Here is a 24,179-nt window from a genome sequence, read left to right on the forward strand (position 1 = left end):
CATCTGCTGATGGGCACTTAGGCTGTTTCCAAATCTTAGCTATGGTAAATTGTGCTTCTATGAACATAGGGATGCATATATCCTTTCTGATTGGGGTTTCTAGTTTCTTGGGATATATTCCTAGAAGTGGGATCACTGGGTCAAATGGGAGTTCCATTTAAAAAAAAAAAAATATTTTATTGATTTTTTACAGAGAAGAAGGGAGATAGAGAATTAGAAACATCGATGAGAAAGAAACATTGATCAGCTGCCTCCCGCACCCCTCCCACTGGGGATGTGCCCACAACCAAAGTGCATGCCCTTGACCAGAATCGAACCTGGGACCTTCCAGTCTGCAGACCGAGGCTCTATCCACTGAGCCAAACCGGTCAGGGCCATTTTTTGTTTTTTGAGGAAACTCCATACTGTTCTCCACAGTGGCTGCACCAGTCTGCATTCCCACCAGCAGTGCACAGGGGTTCTTTTTTCTCCGCATCCTTGCCAGCACTTGTCATTTGTTGATTGTTGATGATAGCCATTCTGACAGGTGTGAGATGGTACCGCATTGTTGTTTTGATTTGCATCTCTCAATTTTTCTTTCTTTCTTCCTTTCTTTCCTTTCTCTTTCTTCTTCCTTCCTTCCTTCCTTCCTTCCTTCCTTCCTTCCTTCCTTCCTTCCTTCCTTCCTTCTTTCTTTCTTTCTTTCTTTCTTTCTTTCTTTCTTTCTTTCTTTCTTTCTTTTCTTCCTAAATCCTCACCCAAGATATGCTTTTCAGTGATTAGAGAGAGAGAGGGGAAGGAAGAGGGAGAGAGAGAGAAGCATTGATATGAGAGAGAAACATCTATTGGTTGGCTCATGCATACACCCTGACTGGGAATAGAACCCACAACTTGGGTATATTCCCTTACCGGGAATTGAACCCTTGATCCTTTGGTGAATGGGACAATGCTGTAACCACTGAGAAATACAGGCCAGGGCTTCTATCTTCTTTCTTTAATTTGATTGAACATATTCTTAGCTTCCTGAGAAAAAATGCATAGGAAGCACATTTTTGTGCCCTTGACTGGAAACGAACCTGGACCCTTTAGTCCGCAGGCCATTGCTCTATACACTGAACCAAACCAGCTAGGGCTCAAAATGATTATTCTTTTAAAATTCTGTTTTTCTTAGTTGGGTCATAGCTTTTCTAGCTTCCATGACAGAAAAGTTGGTCCCATCTTTGACTTTTACCCTAATTTACTTGCTGAATATTATCTCACTATCAAGTCTTGCTGATATTATATACCACTTTCCTCCTTCATTTGCCTGTAGTCACCCCATAGCTTAGTGCTTATTACCTTACTACTAGAGTGTAGCAGAATTCTAATTATTCCCCGGACTACGGTTTTCTCTTTCTCAGTTTATCCTGTGTAAACATGTAAGAGCTATAATTCACACACCATGCTTTTATTTTGTTGATGGTTCTACTAAAAGTAATTTGGTGGTTGTTTATTGTTAGCTGACTTAAAACGTGGCTCAGAGCAGAAGATGCTGGGTGTATATACCTTTATACCCTGTAGTTTTCTACTCAAGATACAGTGAAAACATTCTGAGTTAAAATCAAAGGTTTCCATGTAACTCAAATTGCCCTGGCTCTGGCCCTCAACTGCTTATGCAGAAACTCAAGCCTCCTGCAAAGTACATTCCCTATTTAATTATTTCTGAGAGCCCCCATGAGGAGTCCCACACCTGTTCAGAAACAAATCCAATTCTATGATATTCTACCAGGTGCTGCTTCTACTCCATGCTGCTTCACCAGATGCTAGTCTGTCCTGGTGGTGTCGAAGATACATGATGGAGAATGGAGGGAAATGACCTTCTTTTCCCTTTTATTATAGCTCTGATATGCAACAGTATTTGTGCAGTTCTCTCAATTTTATTTATGCAGTCCTTTTTAACAGTGGGACCTAAATATGGATCCAGATAGGCTGCACCAGGAATGAATTCAAAGAATATATTTCATTACCTTCAACTCAGAATCCCTACTCCCCTTGTCTTACACCAAGTGGTTAAGGTTTTGTTATTGGATCAAGTATATCGTATCTAAGGCTTAGGACTTCTTTCTTAGGATTTCTCTCTTCACACATGCTTCTGCCCTACCAATCCACCAATTTGCCAGATATCCCTTAATTCTAGTACAGTCATTCTCAAAGTGTAGTTTTTGGATTAGTAGTATCAACATCACCTGGGAACTAATTAAAAATGAAAATTCTCTGCCGAAACCGGTTTGGCTCAGTGGATAGAGCGTCGGCCTGCGGACTGAAAGGTCCCAGGTTCGATTCCGGTCAAGGGCATGTACCTGGGTTGCGGGCACATCCCCGGTGGGGGATGTGCAGGAGGCGGCTGGTCGATGTTTCTCTCTCATCGATGTTTCTGACTATCTCTCTCTCTTCCTCTCTGTAAAAAATCAATAAACTATATTTTTTTAAAAAAAAAAAGAAAATTCTCTAGTCCAAGACTTCTCTAGTCTACAGAATAAAAAACTCTTGGTGTAGGGGTCTGAGTTTTAATAAGACCGTAGGTGTTCTAATACATGAAAAGGTTTGAGACTCACTATTCTAGCATTAGGGGGAGCCTCTCCTCCCACCCCTGTAGCAAATAGATAAATCTCTATATAAAAGCCTAAGCGACTCTTACCACTGAACAACCACAACAACCAGAATGACTGGTTGAGCAGTTGTTAGTGTCAACACAGGAGCTGCCCCCTGGTGGTCAGTGCACTCCTACAGGGGGAGTGCTGCTCAGCCAGAGGCCAGGCTCACCGCTGGTGAGCACAGCTGCGCTGGCGGAGCCTCTCCTGACTCTGAGGCAGTGCTACCAAGGGGCAGCTGCAGGCACAGCAGGTGGGGATGAGTACTAGCAGCGACTGGCCCTGGCTCAGGCTCCTTCTTTGCCGCCTGCCACTTGGCACACTGCTACATCCCTTGGGGGATGTCCGACTGTTCGTTTAGGCCCTATCCCTGCAGGCCAGGGGATTGGGCCTAAACAGGCAGTCGGACATCCCCCAAGGAGTCCCAGATTGCAAGAGGCACCTCCTCCCCGCCCCCCATGCACGAATCTGTGCACTGGGCCTCTAGTAATAAAATTTTTAAAAGGCTTCTGTGCCCGGCTGGTGTGGCTCAGTGGCTGAGCATCAACCTGTAAACCAGTAGGTCACGGTTTGATTCTTAGTCTGGGCACATGCCCAGTTGTGGGCTTGATACCCAGTGGGGAACATGTAGGAGGCAGCTGATCAATGATTTTCATCATTGATGTTTCAATCTCTCTGTCCCTCTCCCTTCCTTTCTGAAATCAATAAAAATGTTTTTAAAAAAGAATGAAAGCCTTCTAAATTTACCTTCTATAGCCATTGTGATTTTTCATTACTCTCCCAAAACTCCACAATGCTCCAAAGTTAGTCTTTTGGTCATTTTTCTCAATGTACTCATTCAAGGATTTTATGTATGTGTGTGTATGTCCACCTTCAAAGTCATGTCTAAAACTATATTTTATCATTCTCATAATTGATGTTTCTCTTCCTCTCCCTTCCTCTCTGAAATAAAAAATATATTTTTAAAAATAAAAAAATGAAAAAGAGAATGCATTGACTTGCTAAGATGAATATCTAACTTATAAAATAATGAGGTGACATTTGATCAAGACATAAGTATCCTGAGAGTTTAGCACCTATGAATTAGTCCTGGTTGGCTGATCAAATCAGGGTACACTGAGAAAAATCAAGCTTCTGCACCTTCAAAGCCAAGAAGTAGATTCTGGACCATGCAGTGATAATAAGAATAGATTCAGCCAGTAATTAAAAAGACTCAGAGTTGCCGAAACCGGTTTGGCTCAGTGGATAGAGCGTCGGCTTGCGGACTGAAAGGTCCCAGGTTCGATTCTGGTCAAGGGCATGTACCTGGGTTGCGGGCACATCCCCCAGTGGGAGATGTGCAGGAGGCAGCTGATCGATGTTCCTCTCTCATCGATGTTTCTAACTCTCTATCTCTCTCCCTTCCTCTCTGTGAAAAATCAATAAAATATATTTAAAAAAAAAAAAAAAAAGACTCAGAGTTAAACAAACTTGGGTTAGAAGCCTAGTCTGCCACTGTTTCCTTATTTGTAAAATGGGATATATCTACTTCATAGCATTGTAAAGTGCTATCATGGTGCTGGGTACTATGTCAGGAATATTGTCTTGGCAGTCTGGAAATCTTCAAATCAGGAGTAGTTTAGTGGTGGCTTAGTGGTTGAGCATTGATCTATGAACTAGGAGGTCACAGTTTGATTCCCAGTTGGGGCACATGCCTGGATTGCAGGCTCAATCCCCAGTGGGGGGCATGCAGGAGGCAGCTGATCGATGATTCTGTCTCATTGATGTTTCTATCTCTCTCTGCCTCTCCCTTCCTCTCTGAAATCAATAAAAATATATTTAAATATATATTTTATTGATTTTTTACAGAGAGGAAAGGAGAGGGATAGAGAGTTAGAAACATCGATGAGAGAGAAACATCGATCAGCTGCCTCCTGCACATCTCCTACTGGGAATGTGCCCGCAACCAAGGTACATGCCCTTGACTGGAATCAAACCTGGGACCTTTCAGTCCACAGGCTGACGCTCTATCCACTGAGCCAAACTGGTTAGGGCAATAAAAATATATTTAAATATGTATTTTAAATCTGGAATTTAGATTTTAACAAGAAAGCTAATTGTTGAAAATTGACATAAATAAATAAAATTGACTATAAATCAAACTAAACATGTCTCTGAGTCAATTTGGTTTATGAGTTACAAGGCTGTGACCAGTGTTTTAAACTCTAGGTAATACTTACTTAAAGACTAGAGGTCTAGTGCATGGATTTGTGCACTGGTGGGGTCCCTTGGCCTGGCCTGTGGGGATCAGGCCTCTCCAACATCCCCTGAGGGGTCCTGGATTGTGAGAGGGTTCAGACCCCACCAGTGCACAATTGGGGAGGGACCGTAGGAAGGCTCCAGGGCATGTCTGGCCCCTTTTGCCCAGTCCCAATTGGCTGGACCCCAGCAGCAATCTAACCTACAGGTCAGAGCATCTGATCAAACAAATGGTTGGACACCTAGCATATTAGGCTTTTATTATATAGGACTAGTGGCCCAGTGCATGAAATTCATGCACATTAAAAGGGAATTAATTGAAGGAAATATTTTAATATTGCTATTTGCCCTTTCTCTATAATAAAAGTGTCAGAGATGAAAGGAAATTAGTAAAATGTTTATGAAAATCTTTCTCCTGGGATGTGCCATGGGACCTAGAGTCAAGTCCCCGCCCACCACCCACACATACTTCGAGAAAACACAGGAGATCCAGACCCAGCCGGCCCCACCCCCATTGAGTGAGATCCAGCCCTGGCCAGCCCCACCCCCGTCAAGCCCCTCTGGGCAGGGGGCGCAGCCTCAGGTCCCCTGGCCTGGTGTCGGGGTGGAGGGCACAGCCTGAGGTCCCCTGTCAAGTCCTGCCAGGCGGGGGGCGTGGCCTGAGGTCCCCCGGCCCGGCCTGGCGCTGGGGTGGGGGGTGCGCCCTGAGATCCCCTTCAAGCCCCACCAGGTGGGGAGCATGGCCTGAGGTAACCATCAAGCCCCGCTGGGTAGGGGGTGTGACCTGAGGTCCCCATCAAGCCCCACCAGGCAGGGGGCATGGCCTGAGGTCCCCCAGTCCGGCACTGGAGCGGGGCGGGGCCGCAGTCTGAGGTTCCTCACCCTAGCCAGGCACCATGAAGCCTTAGGTCCCTGATGTTCAGTTGTGACGTTAGGGCTGTGGTCGGCAAACTGCGGCTCGTGAGCCACATGAGGCTCTTTGGCCCCTTGAGTGTGGCTCTTCCTAAGCCTTAGGAGTACCCTAATTAAGTTAATAACAATGTACCTACCTATATAGTTTTTTTTTTTTTTAAATATATTTTATTGATTTTTTACAGAGAGGAAGGGAGAGAGATAGAGAGCCAGAAACATCGATGAGAGAGAAACATTGACCAGCTGCCTCCTGCACATCTCCCACTGGGGATGTGCCCGCAACCTAAGTACATGCCCTTGACCGGAATCGAACCCGCGACCCTTCAGTCCGCAGGCCGACGCTCTATCCACTGAGCCAAACCGGTTTTGGCGTATATAGTTTAAGTTTAAAAAATTTGGCTCTCAAAAGAAATTTCAATAGTTGTACTGTTGATATTTGGCTCTGTTGACTAATGAGTTTGCCGACCACTGTGTTAGGGCATCCTGACTAATTTGCATATTCCTCTATTATTTAGATAGATAACTGAGGCATATTAAAATTGTTATGATGCCCTAACCGGTTTGGCTCAGTGGATAGAGCATCAGCCTGCGGACTCAAGGATCCCAGGTTCAATTCCGGTCAAGGGCATGTACCTTGGTTGCGGGCACATCCCCAGTAGGCAGTGTGCAGGAGGCAGCTGATCGATGTTTCTCTCTCATCGATGTTTCTAACTGTCTATCCCTCTCCCTTCCTCTCTGTAAAAAATCAATAAAATATATTTTAAAAAATAAAATTGTTATGAGTTTATTGAGTAAAAATTGATTAAAATCAGGCAGCATCCAATTTAGCAGGTAGAATGGAGCTCTGAGGAGCTCCACAAAATGAAAGACTTTTATAAACAGAAGGGAGAAGGAACAAGGAAGTTATAGTGGGCAAAAAAGCAGGTTCATTATTACAAGCTCACGTTCCTTTAGGGCAGTGGTTCTCAACCTTCTGGCCCTTTAAATACAGTTCCTCATGTTGTGACCCAACCATAAAATTATTTTCGTTGCTACTTCATAACTGTAATGTTGCTACTGTTATGAATCATAATGTAAATATCTGATACGCAGGATGGTCTTAGGCGACCCCTGTGAAAGGGTCGTTCGACCGACAAAGGGGTCGCGACTCACAGGTTGAGAACCGCTGCTTTAGGTAATGGCAGATGTCTATTCAGGCAGATTATCTAACAAGTGCTGATCAAGAGATTCCTGATGCCTGGTTTTAGATTACATTTCTCGGAGAGCTGAAACTATAAATTAAGTCTCAGTTTGTTCACATGGGGCTTTAGCATAAGCGACTCTATTTTCTTTTTTTTTAATAAACATACTGTATAAACAGAAAGGAAATAGGGGGGGCAAAGCATGGAGGAGGGAGAGTTTAAGATGCTTTGGGGTTTCCAAGGGTAGACCAGTTCAATTGGATGGAGTAGGAGTTTCACTTAAAGGAGAAAAGAGGCCCAGCCGGCATGACTTAGTGGTTGAGTGCCAACCTCTCAGCCAGGAGGTCACGGTTGGATTCCTGGTCAGGGCACGTGCCCAGGTTGCTGTCTTGATTTCCAGTGGGGTGTGTGCAGGAGGCAGCCAATCAATGATTTTCTCTCATCATTGATGTTTCTCTCTCTCTCTCCCTCTCCCTCTCCCTCTCCCTCTCCTTTCCTCTCTGAAATAAAATTTATTACATAACTTCTAAATGCCGTAAATTAGAAATACCATTTTTCACTCTTCTCTTTTCCCATTAAGTGGGTCTTCTAAGTTCTTTTCTTCTCTGATCCCCTTTTTACACAGAAAAGTTTTATGAGTTTATTGAGTAAAAATTGATTAAAATCAGGCAGCATTCAATTTAGCAGGTAGAAAGGAGACACATTGGCCACGGCTAAGGGCTAAAGTGATATATTTTTTTTAAAAGATCACTCTGGCTCTGACCTGGTAAGTCAGTTGGTTGCAACATCCTCCCATTCACTGAAGGGATGTGGGCTGGATTCCTGGTTGGTGCAGGTGTAGGGGTGTAGGAGGTGGGGAGTGGTTGATAGGTGTTTCTCACATCGATGTTTCTCTCTCTCTCTCTCGTTCTTTGTTCTCTTTCTCTCTCTAAAGTTAATGTACGTACCCTCATGTAAGGATAAAAACAATCATTCTGGCAGCAGTGGTGGCAAAATGTCAGGGAGTGGGTATTGCAAGACAAGGAGAGCAGAGCTTGGGCTGTGGCAGTAGAGGTGGCAGGGGAAATTTCATAAGCTGGAGATAAAAGCTGACTTAATGACCTTCCGGGGTGGGACAGCAGTTTAGGTAATTGCATGGATGGTGTTGCCACTAAACAAAATAGGAAATTTAGGAAGAAAGAGATGATTTGGGTAGATTGATGTAGGGGCTGGTTCAGTTTGGGACATAGTGAATTTGGTGTGGCTGTGTAACTTCAGGGAGGAGTTAGCTTAGTATGTGCCATATAGTATTCTAAGTACTTTACATCTATTAATGTATTTAACTTTCACAGCAAGCCTCTGAGTATTACTATCTTCCCCACGGCAGAGACCCGGAAACCGTGGCACAGGAGCCTTAATGTAGTCAAGGTCACACAGCTAGTGAACGGTGCAACTGGGACACACGTCTGAGGCTTGGAGCACAGGCCCAGGAAAAGTGCTGAATATCTGCGAGGCAATGGGGTAGGATTTGAAACAAGACACACCCAGGCTTTGTTACCAAGGAGTTTTTCAGCTTAGCGAGTCATAGACTTTTGGGGGTAGTAGAAATATAACTATGCAAGTGAAGAATGAGAAGATAAGAAAGACAAAGATAAAATCCCAAGGAACAGCTATATTTAAAAAATAAAGGGAATTGCCCTAACCGGTTTGGCTCAGTGGATAGAGCGCCGGCTTGCAGACTGAAGGGTCCCGGGTTTGATTCTGGTGAAGGGCATGTGCCTTGGTTGCGGGCACACCCCCAGTAGGAGGTGTGCTGGAGGCAGCAGATCGATGTTGCTCTCTCATCGATGTTTCTAACTATCCCTCTCCCTTCCTCTCTGTAAAAAATCAATAACTTATATTTAAAAAAATAAAGGGAAGAAAAAGCCCCAGGGAAAAGATGCAGTTAAGAAGTAAGGAAGAAAATCAGGAAAGAGCAAGGTTTTGGATAATATTGGAAAAGGGAATTTTGAGGAAAGAGTGTTGACTAGGAGACCAAGTTAGATAAGGAGTGACGGTGTACAGTGGCATTGATAACTAACAGATCTTTGATGGCCCTACAAAGAGTGACTTCTTGCGAATGATGGGAATGTAAGTAAATTGCAGTGGATTGAACTTGGGTTTGAAAGCATGAGGACCAGAGACTGGAGTGAGAGAGGCTGTAGCAGTTTAAGCAAGAGAAAATAATTGTGTAAACCAAAGAGACAGTAGTAGGAAGAGAAAGGTTACAGGCACAAGAAAGACAATTTCAGAGAAGAATCAATACTTGGTGACTGGTTATGAGTAGACAAGAGACTCAGAGAAGAGTCCAACATGATTCTATGCTCCACCCAAGGTCACTGGTGCCATTATTAGAGATAAGAAGTTAAATATTGCCAAAACCGGTTTGGCTCAGTGGATAGAGCATCGGCCTGCGGATTGAAAGGTCCCAGGTTCGATTCCGGTCAAGGGCATGTACCTGGGTTGCGGGCACATCTCCAGTGGGGGATGTGCGGGAGGCAGCTGATCGATGTTTCTCTCTCATCGATGTTTCTGACTCTCTATCTCTCTCCCTTCCTCTCTGTAAAAAATCAATAAAATATATTAAAAAAAAAAAGTTAAATATGTTGAATTTGGCATGACAGTGAGACATCCAGCAAGCAGTTAGTTCATTAGGAGTTGTAAATTTAAAATGTAATTGTTGAAACATTTACTGGATTGTTTTCAAGTTGTACAACAAGCATTTTTCTGTAGTATTACTTGTATAATATACTTTATACGGCCACAGACTTACTTGCTGAATTTCTCATTATTAAAACTTGAGGAGCACATTTATTATACTGGTAAGGAAACAATGCTATTAATTACTCTTTTTTAGTGGATGTTTGAGTGTTCATGGAAGAACCACGGTATTTCTTTTTTTGCTTAACCACTTATTGCCTGCCAGGCACTGTTATAATCACTTTATAAATGTTAACTAATTTAAATTTAATTATCAAAACAATTCCATGAGCCCTGGCCGGTGGGGCTCAGTTGGTTGGGCATCATTGGTGCACCTGGGGGTTGGTGGCTGATTCCCAGTCTGAGCACAAGCCCAGGTTGCAGGCTTGATCCCCGGTAGGGGGCGTGCCTCTGTATTGTTTTCTGTACTGGCTGTACCAATTTACATTCCCACCAACCACAGAGCACAGGGTTCTCTTTCATCCACATCCTTTACAACACTTGTCTTTTTGGTCAGAGCCATTCGGACGGTGAGATGATATCTCATTGTGGTTTTGCTTTGTGTTTCCCTGATCATTAGTGGTGTTGAGGATCTTTTCATGTACTTACTGGTCATTTGGATATTTTTGGGAATATGTCAATTCAGTTCCTCTGCCCATTTTTAAATTGGATTGTTTTGCTTTTGTGCTACGGAGTTGTAAGAATTCTTTACATATTTTGGATATTAACCCTTTATCAGATATCTGACTTGGACATATTTTTCCTCATTCGAAGGTTTTAATTTTCTTGTTTCTTTTACTGTGCATAACCTTTTTGGTTTAATGTAGTCCCACTTATTTAGTTTTGCTTTCATTACTTGTGCTTTTGATGTCATATCCAAAACAAACAAACCAACCAAACAAGCAAACAAACACCATTGCAAGACCAACCTCAAGAAGCTCTCTCCCGCCGAAACCGGTTTGGCTCAGTGGATAGAGCGTCGGCCTGCGGACTGAGAGGTCCCAGGTTCGATTCCGGTCAAGGGCATGTACCTGGGTCACAGGCATATCCCCGGTGGGAGATGTGCAGGAGGCAGCTGATTGATGTTTCTAACTCTCTATCTCTCTCTCTTCCTCTCTGTGAAAAATCAATAAAATATATTTAAAAAAAAGAAAAGAAGCTCTCTCCCTCCCTTCCTTTCTCTCTACTTTAAATTTCTCTAGTTTCAGGTCTTCTGCTTCAATCTGTAGTCCATGAAATACGAGTTTTAAGAACCAAAGTGAGTTACTAAGAAACCAAATATAAACTTTAAATAAGTTAGGAAGTTGAGATGAGGGAGATTTGAGAGTTCTTTCAGAGATGGGACAGAGAAAGTGGTAAAGAGGACATTTTTGGGGGGGCTGGAGATGTAGGACCTTTGTGGTTTAGGCTGAAGGCTTTCAGAACGGCTAAGGCCAGGGCTGCGACACAAATCTGTAAAGAGCTCAGAAAAATATGCCTTAGGCTGTGCCTCTCCTTTCTGATGCTTGAAGGTGCTTACATTTGTGTTCTGATCGCCGGTGACTGTCGCCAGTATAATTACCGCTTGCTGGCACTTTGCTTTTTGTTTACTTATTAGCTGTCGTGCATCACCAGAAGCCGAAAAAGAAACAAAAATCTCCATTCCTTCTTAAGAAGTGGAAAGCGGCCCCTTAACATTCTTCATTCTCCCATTTTTACCCCAATTGACAGTTCTCAGCAGCTGCAAGAACTAGCGGAGCTCGACCCGCCGAGACGCGCTCCCGCCGGGGGGCGGGACCAGAGGGAACCCCGCCTCCCAAGCCCAATCCCAGCTCTCCGCCGGCGGACAGGAAGCGGCGGCGGGCCCGGCCGCCCGAGAGCCGGCCTCGGCGCGCATGCGCGCGCCCCTGGGACGCCTCGGGGAGGGGGAGGGGCGGGAGGAAGGGGCGCGGCTCCGCGTGCCCGTTGGGCGCCCGTGCGTCACGTGGTGAGGAAGGAGGCGGAGGTCCGGGCTTGGGGGAGGGAGATAGGGAAGAGGAAAGGAGCGAGGGAAGGAAAGCGGGGAAGGGAGGAAGGAAACGAGCGAGCGGGAGGGAGGTCCCTGTTTTGGAGGAGCTGGGAGCCTGTCGGGCCCCTGAAGTGGAGCGAAAGGGAGGTGCTTCGCCGTGTCTCCGGTCGGGGGGAGGTCCCGGCTTCCCGTGGAGTCTCCGGACCAAGCCCCTTCAGCTTCTCCCTCCGGATCGATGTGCTGCTGTTAACCCGTGAGGAGGCGGCGGCAGCGGAAGATGGTGTTGCTGAGAGTGTTAATCCTGCTCCTCTCCTGGGCAGCGGGGCTGGGAGGTGAGGCACGACCCAGAGTGCCGGGGGCGCCGTGACCCCCGCGGACCGCGCGGCGGCAGCGGCGGCCCGGCCGAGCGGAGGAGCCCAGTCGTGCCGCGCGGCGGGCGCGTCAGTCAGCCCGGCCGGCCGGCGGCGCCACTCAGGCGCGCAGCGCTCCCCGCTCCCTATTGTCCCTCGTACCCCGACCGCGTTCCCTTCAGCGGTGGGCCGAGGAGGCTGCGAGCCTCCGGCGAGGCCTTCCCCGCCTCCACAGCCCCGGTGGCGGGGGCCGTGGGGGTCGCCTCCCAGAGAAGCAAAGTTGGGAGCCCCGGGTCGCCGGGAGGGCGCCGCGAAGCCCAGGCCGGCGGCTCCATCACTCCAGCCCGCTTGCCTGGCGCCGGGGCAGCCGCCGCGGGCCGGCGGTCCTGGCCGCCCCGGTTGCGCGCTCACCCGCACCCGCACCCTTCCGCCCTCCTCCCGTGCCCGGTGGCGGATTCCGGAGCCTGCACCGCGGCGCAGGCTCGTGGGAAGTTGCGGGATGTGTGCGGCCGGGCTGGTGAAGGGTTTCTCACCGGGGGCGGCGGCGGTCCGGACCGACCCGGCGGTGCGGAGGGGCCGCGGGTGGAGGGGTGCCGGGGTCTCCCGGGTGTCCGAGCCGGTGGCTTCCGCCTTGCCCTGCCTCTGCCCGAGGGTTCGGAGCGGGTCCGCCGGAGGGTGCGTGTACGTCCCGGGAAGACATTCTGTTGCCCAGGGGAAAGGGCTTGGTGGGGAGGAGGTGGGCGGTCGCGGGACGTTCTTTTATCCCGGGGGGCCGGATGGGGTCTCTCCGAGCCACGGCCCGTGGGTGGCCCAACTTTTGAAGAGTTTTCTTCAACTCTCGGGTGGAATAGTCAGGGTAGCTGTCAAGACAGAGGCAGCCCCTGACCCCCTAGTTGGGGCTATGTTTACTAAAAAGCACACGCACTCTTGGTTACGTGGGTCTCGGAGGAGATTTTTGTTTCTATTGTATCCTAGGATCAGCTGCATCGTTTTGTTGTGTAAATGCGCTTTATTTTAGGTAGACTTTTTGACTTGCTCCTTCAAGTACACACTTAAAAACTCGAGCGTATTTTTAAAGCATTGAGTTGAAAAAAAAAACTTCCGGGATGCTTTGGATGAGTAGAACCTAATTTGATGATTTAGAGAATATCTGAATGTTTCATGCAGTCTCTGTAGTTTCTGTTCTTTTGTCTGTCACTTTGACGTATGATTGCAGAGCCAAGCATTTTTTTTTTTTTTTTTTGGTCCTGTATTCTACTTAGTCCGAGGTTGGTAACTTGGTAGGTAAACTTTTGCTGTAGCTTGTAGTGTTCATTTATTAGGTAATACATTTTAGATTAAGAGCTTCTAGTAGATGTTTAGTGTTAGAATCATGTGCTAGAGACCCTCTTTAAGAGCCTTTTCATTTAACATTTGTATATACCGTCTAAGTGTGGCTTCCAATAAATCACTTTTCTGTCAGTTTTCACTTTTTGTGATTATAAGGAGTTAGATACTGATTTATGTGAGTTAGTAAAAAGTAAGACAAACACCTGAGATATTTTAAACTACTGATGTAGTATATAAACTGCCCTTTATTTTTAAACGTTGAAACAGTTTTAAGTAAGAATAAAAACTGGTGTAGTCTGAGGGTTAAAGAAAAAGAAAGTAAAGTAACAGCATAATCTTTGTGGATTAAGACTTGTTACACATTTTCTTTTTTTTAACAGTAACTTTTTATTATTAAAATTATTTATTTTTTGAGAGAGAGAGAGAGAGAGAGAGAGGAACATTGATTTGTTGTTCCAATTATTCATACATTCATTGGTTGATTCTTGTATGTGCCCTGACCCGAGATAGAATCCGAAACCTCTAACCAACTGAGCTAGCTGGCCAGGGCAGATACACAGACGTTTTCTAAATTCAGAACTCTGAAATCATTTATAAACTATCATTTTGCATTACACAGTGGTTAAAAGGTTTGTTACATTTTTTAACATTTGTTTTAAGCAGAACTGTAAAAAACATAAAAGTATTTGATTTTAAAATCAGCATCAAGATTGTTGCTTTTGGGTACATGGAGATATTTCTAATTTTATGGTAATATAGTTTTTTCATCTGTTCTGAGATATTTGTGATCAAGTTTGTAAGAAGTTTGAATGATGAGATATGTAGAATAGGATATATTAAAATGAAATTCTATATTTGTGTTAATGTGTGAGAGAATGATTATGTTTGTGTAAATTAGGAGAATTAGTAGTGGAAACATGGGTTTAATTTTAAAGTGTAAATCATTTTTAGGTACTTAATAAAACCTTTTAATTGCTTCCCCCTTTCAGACTTATCACTGTTTTGTATTAATTATTTTTCCTCTTAATATGGTGGAAGCTGGAAGAGATAAAGTGTTTGAAATTACAAAATTTAAACTTTCCTAATGCTGTCTGTTCTAGCACATGTCCCAGCCTATGCTATATTTGTAGGAAAGTAGTGTAAAATTTCTAGAGTTCAGTGTCTATGTAGACATATACTCAAATATATACATAAAATACTTTTCTTTATTATTTGTAGCTACATTAGAAATTTATTGGACCTATTTTTATTAACTATAGCCCAAAGAATTTTTCTGTATATGTAAATATTACTTTTTAACACAAATATGTTGGAAGTTGATGTCTTTTCTTTTTTAAAAAATTAAGTAGTTTGAGAGGTCCAAAGGTGTTTTAACTGTAGCAGTACATGTTTTGGTTTGATGAAATTATATATAAAATGAACTTTAGAGTATGACATTTTTAATATTTAAAAATCTGGTGTAAATGCTTTGCTTTGTACCATGCATTCTGTAGAAATAAGTCTTCTGGAAGTTTCGCCCAAAGTATTAAAAGTATAAACTATTTCTTCCACTTCTACCAGCAAGTAAAGGTCTATGAAATTGATAAAAGAGATAGACATTTAGTGGTTTTTTTTTTTTTGTCTTTTCTTTTCTTTTTTTTTTTTAATATATTTTATTGATTTTTTACAGAGAGGAAGGGAGAGAGATAGAGAGCCAGAAACATCGATGAGAGAGAAACATCGATCAGCTGCCTCCTGCACACCCCCCACTGGGGATGTGCCCGCAACCCAGGCACATGCCCTTGACCGGAATTGAACCCGGGACCTTTCAGTCCGCAGGCCGACGCTCTATCCACTGAGCCAAACCGGTTTCGGCTGTCTTTTCTTTAAGGATCTCTGATTCTTTGTCTTTTTAACTGGAGATTGACAATCTAGTTAGCTGTAACACTTTAAGCTTAAACGCCCATTTCAAGCCTTCCCCTCAGTGAGTGATTTTCAACCAGTGTGCCACAGAATTTTAGTCATTAGTTTATGTGTGCCATGAGATGAAAAGGCTGGAAATCGCTGCCCTAAGTTAACAGTATCTTCTCTATTTCTACAGGACCTCTGAGTAGCAGGGTTTGAGAGCAATGGACATGGCAGGCACCTCTGTTTTCTGATGTCCTTTTTATAACTTTTAAGGTCTTTAAGTGTGTTATTATTTGTTATATTTAAAATTTTCCTAAGGACTTGCAGGGTTAAGTAGAGAGAGTAAGGGCTATTTCTGTAATGTCTGTGTGTATCTGGTATTGTTTTAGGATTTTTTCATCATTTATGAGAGAGTGGTGATATTTACAGTTGAAGAAACAGGCTTGAAGAAACAATTTTTTAGCATCATTCATTCAAACACAAGCCTGTTTGACCTCAAAGCTTGAATTTTTTACTCATTACCCTCATACTTTTATGAAAGCAGTTTTCACACATTAGCTTTGAAGTGCCCTCTGGACTGAACTATCCTATAGATGTGTTTTCTTTGATTTGCAGTGTTTGTAAGTTTCAGCTAGTGATTGATATTGAAAAATGGGGAAATTTCTCAATAAAATTCATGGATTTCTTGATTTTGGGGAAGACTTGAACAGGCATTACTTAGCTGCATTCCCATTGTCTGCAGAACAGTAGAACAAGTAGCTGCCCTCTTTAGACGGCTTACCAGTCAATGCAGTTCCCATCATTTCTGTGGGTAATAAAAATGGCCTATTTCACTCATTTTTGTTACCTGCTTGGATCCTGTAGGAATGATATGCACATCTTTGCCTTGACTTCATCTTTCACAGATGATTCCAAACTTTTAAAAATGCTTATTTTTTGACTGAGACCTCTTATCCAGCTTTTGATATATAGGGTGTCCCAAAAAATGTATACACAATTTGAATGATTGTAAAGTCAGTGTTTATTAACATATACAGTTCATTTTTTAAAATTTGAAAGAATCTACAGCAGCCGTGGGCAAACTACGGCCCGCGGGCCGGATCCGGCCCGTTTGAAATGAATAAAACTAAAAAAAAAAAGACCGTACCCTTTTATGTAATGATGTTTACTTTGAATTTATATTAGTTCACACAAACACTCCATCCATGCTTTTGTTCCGGCCCTCCGGTCCAGTTTAAGAACCCATTGTGGCCCTTGAGTCAAAAAGTTTGCCCACCCCTGATCTGCAGAAATAATTTTTTTTTTGTCAATGCCTGTTTTCAAACTGATGACGCGTCTGGTCCAGGCATTGCTGATACCATGAAGCAATGGAATCGAAAACATCAAGAATCATTTTGTTCAGTATTTCTGCATCTTCAATTTGTCAACTGTTGGCTGGTTTTGTACCATAAACTTTATTTTTTATGTGTTCCCATAAAAAAGGCTGATGGATAAATTTTCTTTGTTCAAAGCTTAGTCTGGCTTCACCCATTATTTCAAATCAGTTAAACCTGAAAACAAGTGAAAATTAAGTGAGTTATCAGTTGTTAAAGTATTTATACATATTTTGGGCACATCCTGTGTGTCTCTCCCCTTCCCCCCCAAAAATTGTATACTTGGAGTAATTTATGAAGGTAGTGTTTGTACTTCAACTGCATTTTCTTTCTTTTTTTTTTTTTTTAAATATACCCTATTGATTTTTTACAGAGAGGAGGGAGAGAGACAGAGAGCTAGAAACATCAGTGAGAGAGAAACATCGATCAGCTGCCTCCTGCACACCTCCTACTGGCGATGTGCCCGCAACCAAGGTACATGCCCTTGACCGGAATCGAACCTGGGACCTTTCAATCTGCAGGCCGACACTCTATCCACTGAGCCAAACCGGTTTCGGCTTCAACAGCATTTTCAAACAGTAGCATTTTAGGATGGATTTCTTTTGTTCAAAGCTTAGTCTGGTCCAGCTGGTGAGGCTTAGTGGTTGAGCATCGACCTCTTGCATGGTGAGGGCACAGGTTGCTGGTTCAATCCCCAGTAGGGGGCATGCAGGAAGCAGCCCATTGATGTTTCTTCTCTCCCTCTCCCTTTCTCTCTAAAATCAATTATATATATATATATATATACCCCCTATATAATAAAAGGCTAATATGCAAATCGACCAAACGGTGGAACAACCATTTGCTATGATGTGCACTGACCACCAGGGGGCAGACTGCCCCCTGGTGGTCAGTGCATTCCCTCGGGGAGTGCTGCTCAGCCAGAAGCTGGGCTCATGGCTGGCGAGCTCAGTAGTGGTGACAGGAACCTCTCCCGCCTCCGCAGCAGTGCTAAGGATGTCCGGCTGCCAGCTTATGTCCACTCTCTGAACCGGCAGTCAGACATACCTCGAGGGCTCCTGGTCTGAGAGAGGGCGCATGCCGAACTGAGAGACACCCCCCCCCCTTTCCCAAGTGCACAAATTTTGTGCACTGGGCCTCTAGTGTATGCGTGTGTGTGTGTGTGTGTGTGTTTGTGTGTGTATCCTATCTAATAAAAGGGAAACATGGTAATTAGCCGTACGTCCACTACCCTTCCCATTGGCTAATCAGAGAGATATGCAAATTAACAGCCAGCCAAGATGGTGGCCGGCAGCCAGGCAGCTTGAAGCTAACATGAGGCTTCCTTGCTTTGGTGACGGAGGAAACCAACGTTCCCCGCCAGCCTTGCGGGCCTCTGAGCTTGCAGTTTGAAACATTGTTACAAATATAGAAGCTAAACCAGCCGTGGGCAAACTACGGCCTGCGGGCCGGATCCGGCCCGTTTGAAATGAATAAAACTAAAAAAACAAAAGACCGTACCCTTTTATGTAATGATGTTTACTTTGAATTTATATTAGTTCACACAAACACTCCATCCATGCTTTTGTTCCGGCCCTTCGGTCCAGTTTAAGAACCCATTGTGACCCTTGAGTCAAAAAGTTTGCCCACCCCTGAGCTAAACAAAACCCCAGAAACCTGCTTTCAACCAGTGGGATCTCAGAGCTGGAGTTGATACAGTGTTTCGATTATAGAACCCAAACAAACCCCATGCCTGCTTTCAGCAGCAGAGGCCTCAGAGCTGGAGCCAGAGCTAAAGCTGGCCCAGAATAAAAAAGAAAAAGAATAAAATGAGCGGTTGGGCGCTTCAGTCACCCGCCAGCCTGAAAACAGCCCTCAGCCCCTCACCCAGACTGGCCAGGCACCCCAGTGGGGACCCCCACCCTGAAGGGTGTGTGACCAGCTGCAAACAGCCATCATCCCCTCATCCAGGCTGGCCAGGCACCCCAGTGGGTACCCCCACCCTGATCCAGGACACCCTTCAGGGCAAACCAGCTGGCCCCCACCCATGCACCAGGCCTCTATCCTATATAGTAAAAGGGTAATATGCCTCCCAGCACCGGGATCAGCGTGACGGGGCAGCACCCAAACCCCCTGATCGCCCTGCGGCTCTGTGTGTGACAGGGGTGGGGCCACAACCTCCCTATCGGCCCTGCTCTGTTCATGACAGGGGAAGGAGCCCCAACCCCCTGATCAGCCCTGCTCTGTGCCTGATAGGGGGGAGCTCCCCAACCCCCTGATCGCCCTGCGGCTCTGTGTGTGACAGGGTGCAGCTCCCCAACCCCCTGATTGGCCCTGCTCTGTGTGTGACGGGGTGGTGCTGCAACCTCCCCATCGACATTGCCTTGAGTGTGACAGGGGGCGGTGCCCCAACCCCCCAATCGGCCCTACCCTGAGCGTGACTGAGGGTGGTATCACAACCTCCCAGTCTGCCCTGCTCTGTGCATGACAGGGGGCGGCGCCCCAACTCCCCAAACAGCCCTGCTCCGATCCCGACCAGGGGCTGCACCTAGGGATTGGGCCTGCCCTCTGCCACCCAGGAGCAGGCCTAAGCCAGCAGGTCGTTATCTCCCGAGGGGTCCCAGACTGTTATAGGGCACAGGCTGGGATGAGGGATCCCCCCCCCCCCCCCCCGCACAAATTTTTGTGCACCGGGCCTCTAATATATATATATATTTATTTAATTTTTTTTAAAGAAGAAAGCTTAGTGTGGCTGAAAAGAAAGAAACATCAGTTGAACTGTCAGCTGTTAAAGTGTGTATACATGTTTTTGGGACACCCTGTTTATTTTTTTGTAACATTTTTTCATAGTCTTAAAAATATAATAAAAACTGTGACATATATAATTTTATCTAGCATTAGGTTATCAGATGTTATTTAAAATTCCTGTTTTCATAATACCAACAATTTGAAGGTCTTTAAGAATGATGGTTAGTTTTTTTAAATATCTTGATCTCAGTGAGCAAATACTAGTAAATAATAAACCATTTTTTTTCCTACTGAGATAAGACTTAGAAAATTGATTGAGGGTCATATCAATAAAAACTAACTTAGAGCCCTGTGGGCTTGGGTCAATGGTTGAGCTGTAGACCTATGAACTAGGAGGTCATGGTTCAATTCCCTGTCAGGGTATGTGCACAAGTTGTGGACTCGATCCCCAGGGTGGGGCATGCAGGAGGCAGCCGATCATTGAATCTCTGTCATCATTGATGTTTCTCTCTCTCCCTCTCCCTTCCTTTCTCAAATCAATTAAAAAAAACCCCGAAAACCAACCAACAAAAAGCAAAAAACAACCCAACTAAGGCTTTTTTTTCTTTGAAGAATGGGTTATTAATAAAAGCTATGCCTTTGAAATTAAGAAAATTGAAATGAAGCAATAAATTCAACAAGTTACATTTTTCTTAAAATGTTGGGAGATGACAGGTTCAGATATGAGAAGATGCCCATATCACAAGTCTGGGACCAGGCTCAAAATTTTGGCTGTTTTATTTTTTTCTATGGAAATTTCCCCAAGATGTACACATTTACGGTGTCCTTAATATGGGCTGAATTTAATATTTTCTTAAATGATTGAGGTTTAGTATAAGCGCAGCTGCTGCTGTTCTGGGTTCTGTTGTAGTTTTTATTTTTTCAGAAACAATTGAAATGGGCATTCTTGGTGATGGTTTTTCATTCCTCTAGTGTTAATAGTATTTCCAACTTTTGGGTTAGATTTCTTGGCTTTCTTGCAAACCTTGAGTATATCACCTTTTAATTTGTTGTTTCTAATATATTTTCTATGGGGAAACTATAAATAATCATGCTTGACACATTTGTATGTAAAGTGGAATACATGAGCTTTAGGTAAGTTTTTTTGTTTTTTAATGTATATGTTTTGGCTTTATAGAGTTTAGTATTGAGGTTGCCCTATTCTTAAATTCTGAACAACTGGGATGATGATGTATTGTTTTGCTAGTTAAAGTGAGGCAAGGTAGAATGGAGAGAAGAAATTGATAAATAACCAGGAAGACACAGCAAATAAAATGCACAATCATTTGGTTGCCTGTAGATCATTTCCTAGATTTGAATCTTAAGTACTCTGATCTGAATCTAATATATTAGATGATTGATATTAAACATATCCTAAGATGTGCAGTTGTAACATTCTTTACAGGAGTGTAAGTTGTAAGTTAAGAAGTATTCTCTGTATTTAAAGGAAAGATTAGGTGAAAGGTAGACAACAAAGGTTGCTGATACTGTGTTTTATTGTTAGTTTGCAGTGAGTAGCTGTTGTGTGTTACAGTTGGTTTGTGATTTGTATAAAGTTAAATTTCTAGTCTGTCTTTGAATTGTATCACAGTCTAATACAGCGGTTCTCAACCTGTGGGTCGCCACCCCCTTGGCGGTCAAACGACCCTTTCACAGGGGTCGCCTAAGACCATCGGGAAACACATATATAATTACATATTGTTTTTGTGATTAATCACTATGCTTTAATTATGTTCAATTTGTAACAATGAAAATACATCCTGCATATCAGATATTTACATTATGATTCAGTAGCAAAATTACAGTTATGAAGTAGCAACGAAAATAATTTTATGGTTGGGGGTCACCACAGCATGAGGAACCTTATTAAAGGGTCTCAGAATTAGGAAGGTTGAGAACCACTGTTCTAATAGAAAAATTTTGCCAAAGTCGGAGGTATAGTTTTGGGATGGTTTAGCTTAAAATACAGTCTACTAAAGGCCCAGTGCACAAAATTTGTGCATAGGGTTCGTAGGCCTGGCCAAAGATCAGGGCCATTCGGGGCCTTCCAGCTGCCAGCTGGGGCCTCCCTTCCCTGGATGCCGGCCGCTGGCCAGCGCCTTCTTTCATTCCACGCTGTCCCCTGGTGGTCAGTGCATGTTATATCGAGTGATAGAACTCCCAGTCTCCCAGTTGAACTCCTGTGGGGACACTTTGCATATTAGCCTTTTTTATATATAGATAGATGTGGAATACCAAAAATGAAGTTTGTGTGTGTGGAAAGGTTTTTGGGTGCAGGAAAGCGGAATCAATGGACATAGCTGCTAACATGAAGTTTCAGTGAGGGGCCTTTGTGGCCACTAATTGGGGAGACAAATTATAGATATGAAAGGCTGTGGACAGAAAACACACAGTAATTTCCAGTCTGAGCCCCAAGTCACAAGGGCAGACACTAAAATTGTAGGAATTGATTTGCATTTGATCTGTTTTCACATAGGCATCTCAATGTGGCATGCTTGGGTAAAGAATCCCAGGTTTTTCTGTTGTTTTTTTGTTTGTGTGTGTATTTTTTTAAACGTGGAGTTGATTTATTTAATGATTGTTAGTGATTCTTCCAAGCAACTTAAAAAAAAATGATTATTCTGAATAAAAATACAGTAGTGGTAATTCTGTCTAGTTTAGCTGTCAATTTTTATATTGGGAAAAGGAAACAATGTTAAGGATAAATGGAAAAACTAATAGTCTTACTAGTTAGATTCCCATGAGGGTAGTAACATTGCTATCAGCAGTTTGAAAGCTTTTCCTTAGTACTGGTGGGGATAGTTCTGTCCTAGCTAGGTTGCAGGAAATAGCAGTACTGGGATCAGTTCTCAGGAATTTAGACTCCCTTTGATATTGGGTGAATTTATTATGAAGCTACTACAGTTCCAACTAAACAATGTGAGAATGTACAGTGAGAACATGCTCTTTAGTCATCAGAGTTTATTGTATTTCTGCAGCTAGTAGGAGTCACGGAGCCACGTAGTTTTAGTTCTATTTATGTATTGTAATTGCAGTTGAAATGAGGATTTATTAAGCTGGAGGGACATCAGCCAGTGGGGGAAAGCTTTTTAGAGATATAAGGGAATGGTTTATAGTCTGATAAGATGCTTGTAAGTTGACTTGCCTGGAATGGAGAGTCCATGGCAGGAAATAAGAGGAAATGCTAACTGGGCCAGGATAACCAGGATTCTAATTATTCATATTTTAGATCATAGTAACTGTGACGTAGAGAGTATTATGGAATGTTGGTTGGAGTTCATGTTGAAGAGTTGGGATATGATACAATAAGGAATAAATAAGCTGCTTGATGAACTGGGTGATTGAGTCTTGCATTAGGTAGTGATTATAGAAATAAATTTAGAACAAATGACATGGAAGAAAAATTGGTAAAATTTGGCAAATGTTTAATGTGAAGATAAAATTTATTGAGGGCTCACTCGGTTGTTGAATTTAGATCTTGTATGCTTTTGCATTGGAGGATATGGCTTAATAAAACTTAGAGGGTTCAGTATCTGAAGTTGAAAATATCCAAGATTTTGAATTTAGATAGAAGGTTATAGGTTGGGATATGTGTTAGAGTCTGGGATTTTTTCCTGCTTATACGCTTATACTTTTGTTGGAGATTGGCTAAAACTTTGTACAGCCTTTCAGTTATCTGTGACTAGTCATTTGGGAAGCACTGCTCCAGATAGTTGGGAGATAAAAGTTTGGTGAATTTGGAGTGGAGGGGAGAAGTTAGATTTAATATATTAACAAGTAAGTGTATTCTTACTTACAAATATATAGTATATTTACTGTCCTTAAGTTGGAATTATACTCTTTAGTTCAAGAATATGCTTGATACTCTTGATTATATGTGAATTGTGAACTTTCTATTTCAGTGACAAAGAATGTGATCTTGAGATAAACGTACATATAAGGATTTGTGGAGCAGAATTTCTTTTCATTGATCTTTGTTTCTATTGATGATGGCAAAAGATATACACACATTTTGAGCTATAAACTTTGGATTTTGTTTTCAAAAGAATACAGATAGAATCCTACACTTATGTGTTGAGATATTAATTTGCTGTCTCATTTCCTAAGAGTTGAATGGGATGCTGAAGAGACTGTAAACTGCTATACAAATATTATTATAATTATGGTGTTTCCAGGCCTACTTTAGTTTGCAATCTGTTAGTTACAAAATCCATAATTCTTTCTCCACAATTTTATCACGTTTTAATATTAATTGTTCAGTCTTTTAAAATGCTTGTTATTATGAATTTACATCATAGTATTTATGCAGTTTTGTGTCCTGTAAAAAATTAACATGTAGCTGCCCTACCTGGTTTTGGCTCAGTGGATAGAGCATCGGCCTGCGGACTGAAGGGTCCCGGGTTCGATTCCAGCCAAGGGCACGTGCCAGGGTTGTGGGCTCGATCCCCAGCAGGGAGCGTGCAGGAGGCAGTTGATCAGTGATTCTCTCTCATCATTGATGTTTCTATCTCTCTCTCTCCCTCTCCCTTCCTCTCTGAAATCAATAAAAAATATATTTTAAAAAGAAATTAACATGTAGTTAAAATATATACCCAAAGCAGACACTAAAATATTCATAAGTAGTCTAGAGAAAGTTTTGGTTGTCACAATTGGAGGGATGCTAATAAAAGAGTAATATGCTAATTAGACCGGATATACCACATGTCTTCCAGATGTCCTTCCGGACAAAGCCATGGTAGCGGGGGCCAAGGCAGAGGCAATTAGGGGCTATCAGGCCGGCAGGGGAGAGCAGTTGGGGGCTATCAGGCTGGCAGGCAGAGGTAGTTAGG

The 24,179-nt window shown here is 43.4% G+C and overlaps 1 protein-coding gene across 1 annotated transcript in view; it reads left to right on the forward strand.

Annotated features, from left to right (window-relative positions):
• Positions 1 to 11,652: 11,652 nt before the first annotated feature.
• ADAM10 (ADAM metallopeptidase domain 10) overlaps positions 11,653 to 24,179 on the forward strand; it is a 168,303-nt gene continuing 155,776 nt past the window's right edge. Inside the window, exon 1 of the mRNA XM_081105358.1 lies at positions 11,653 to 11,977. Coding sequence (XP_080961484.1) covers positions 11,923 to 11,977 — 55 coding nt within the window. The 5' untranslated portion in view covers positions 11,653 to 11,922. The remainder of the gene's footprint in view (positions 11,978 to 24,179) is intronic.

This window comes from Myotis nattereri (assembly GCF_964212035.1).
Source record: "Myotis nattereri genome assembly, chromosome: 1".
Classification (NCBI taxonomy): Eukaryota; Metazoa; Chordata; class Mammalia; order Chiroptera; family Vespertilionidae; genus Myotis; species Myotis nattereri.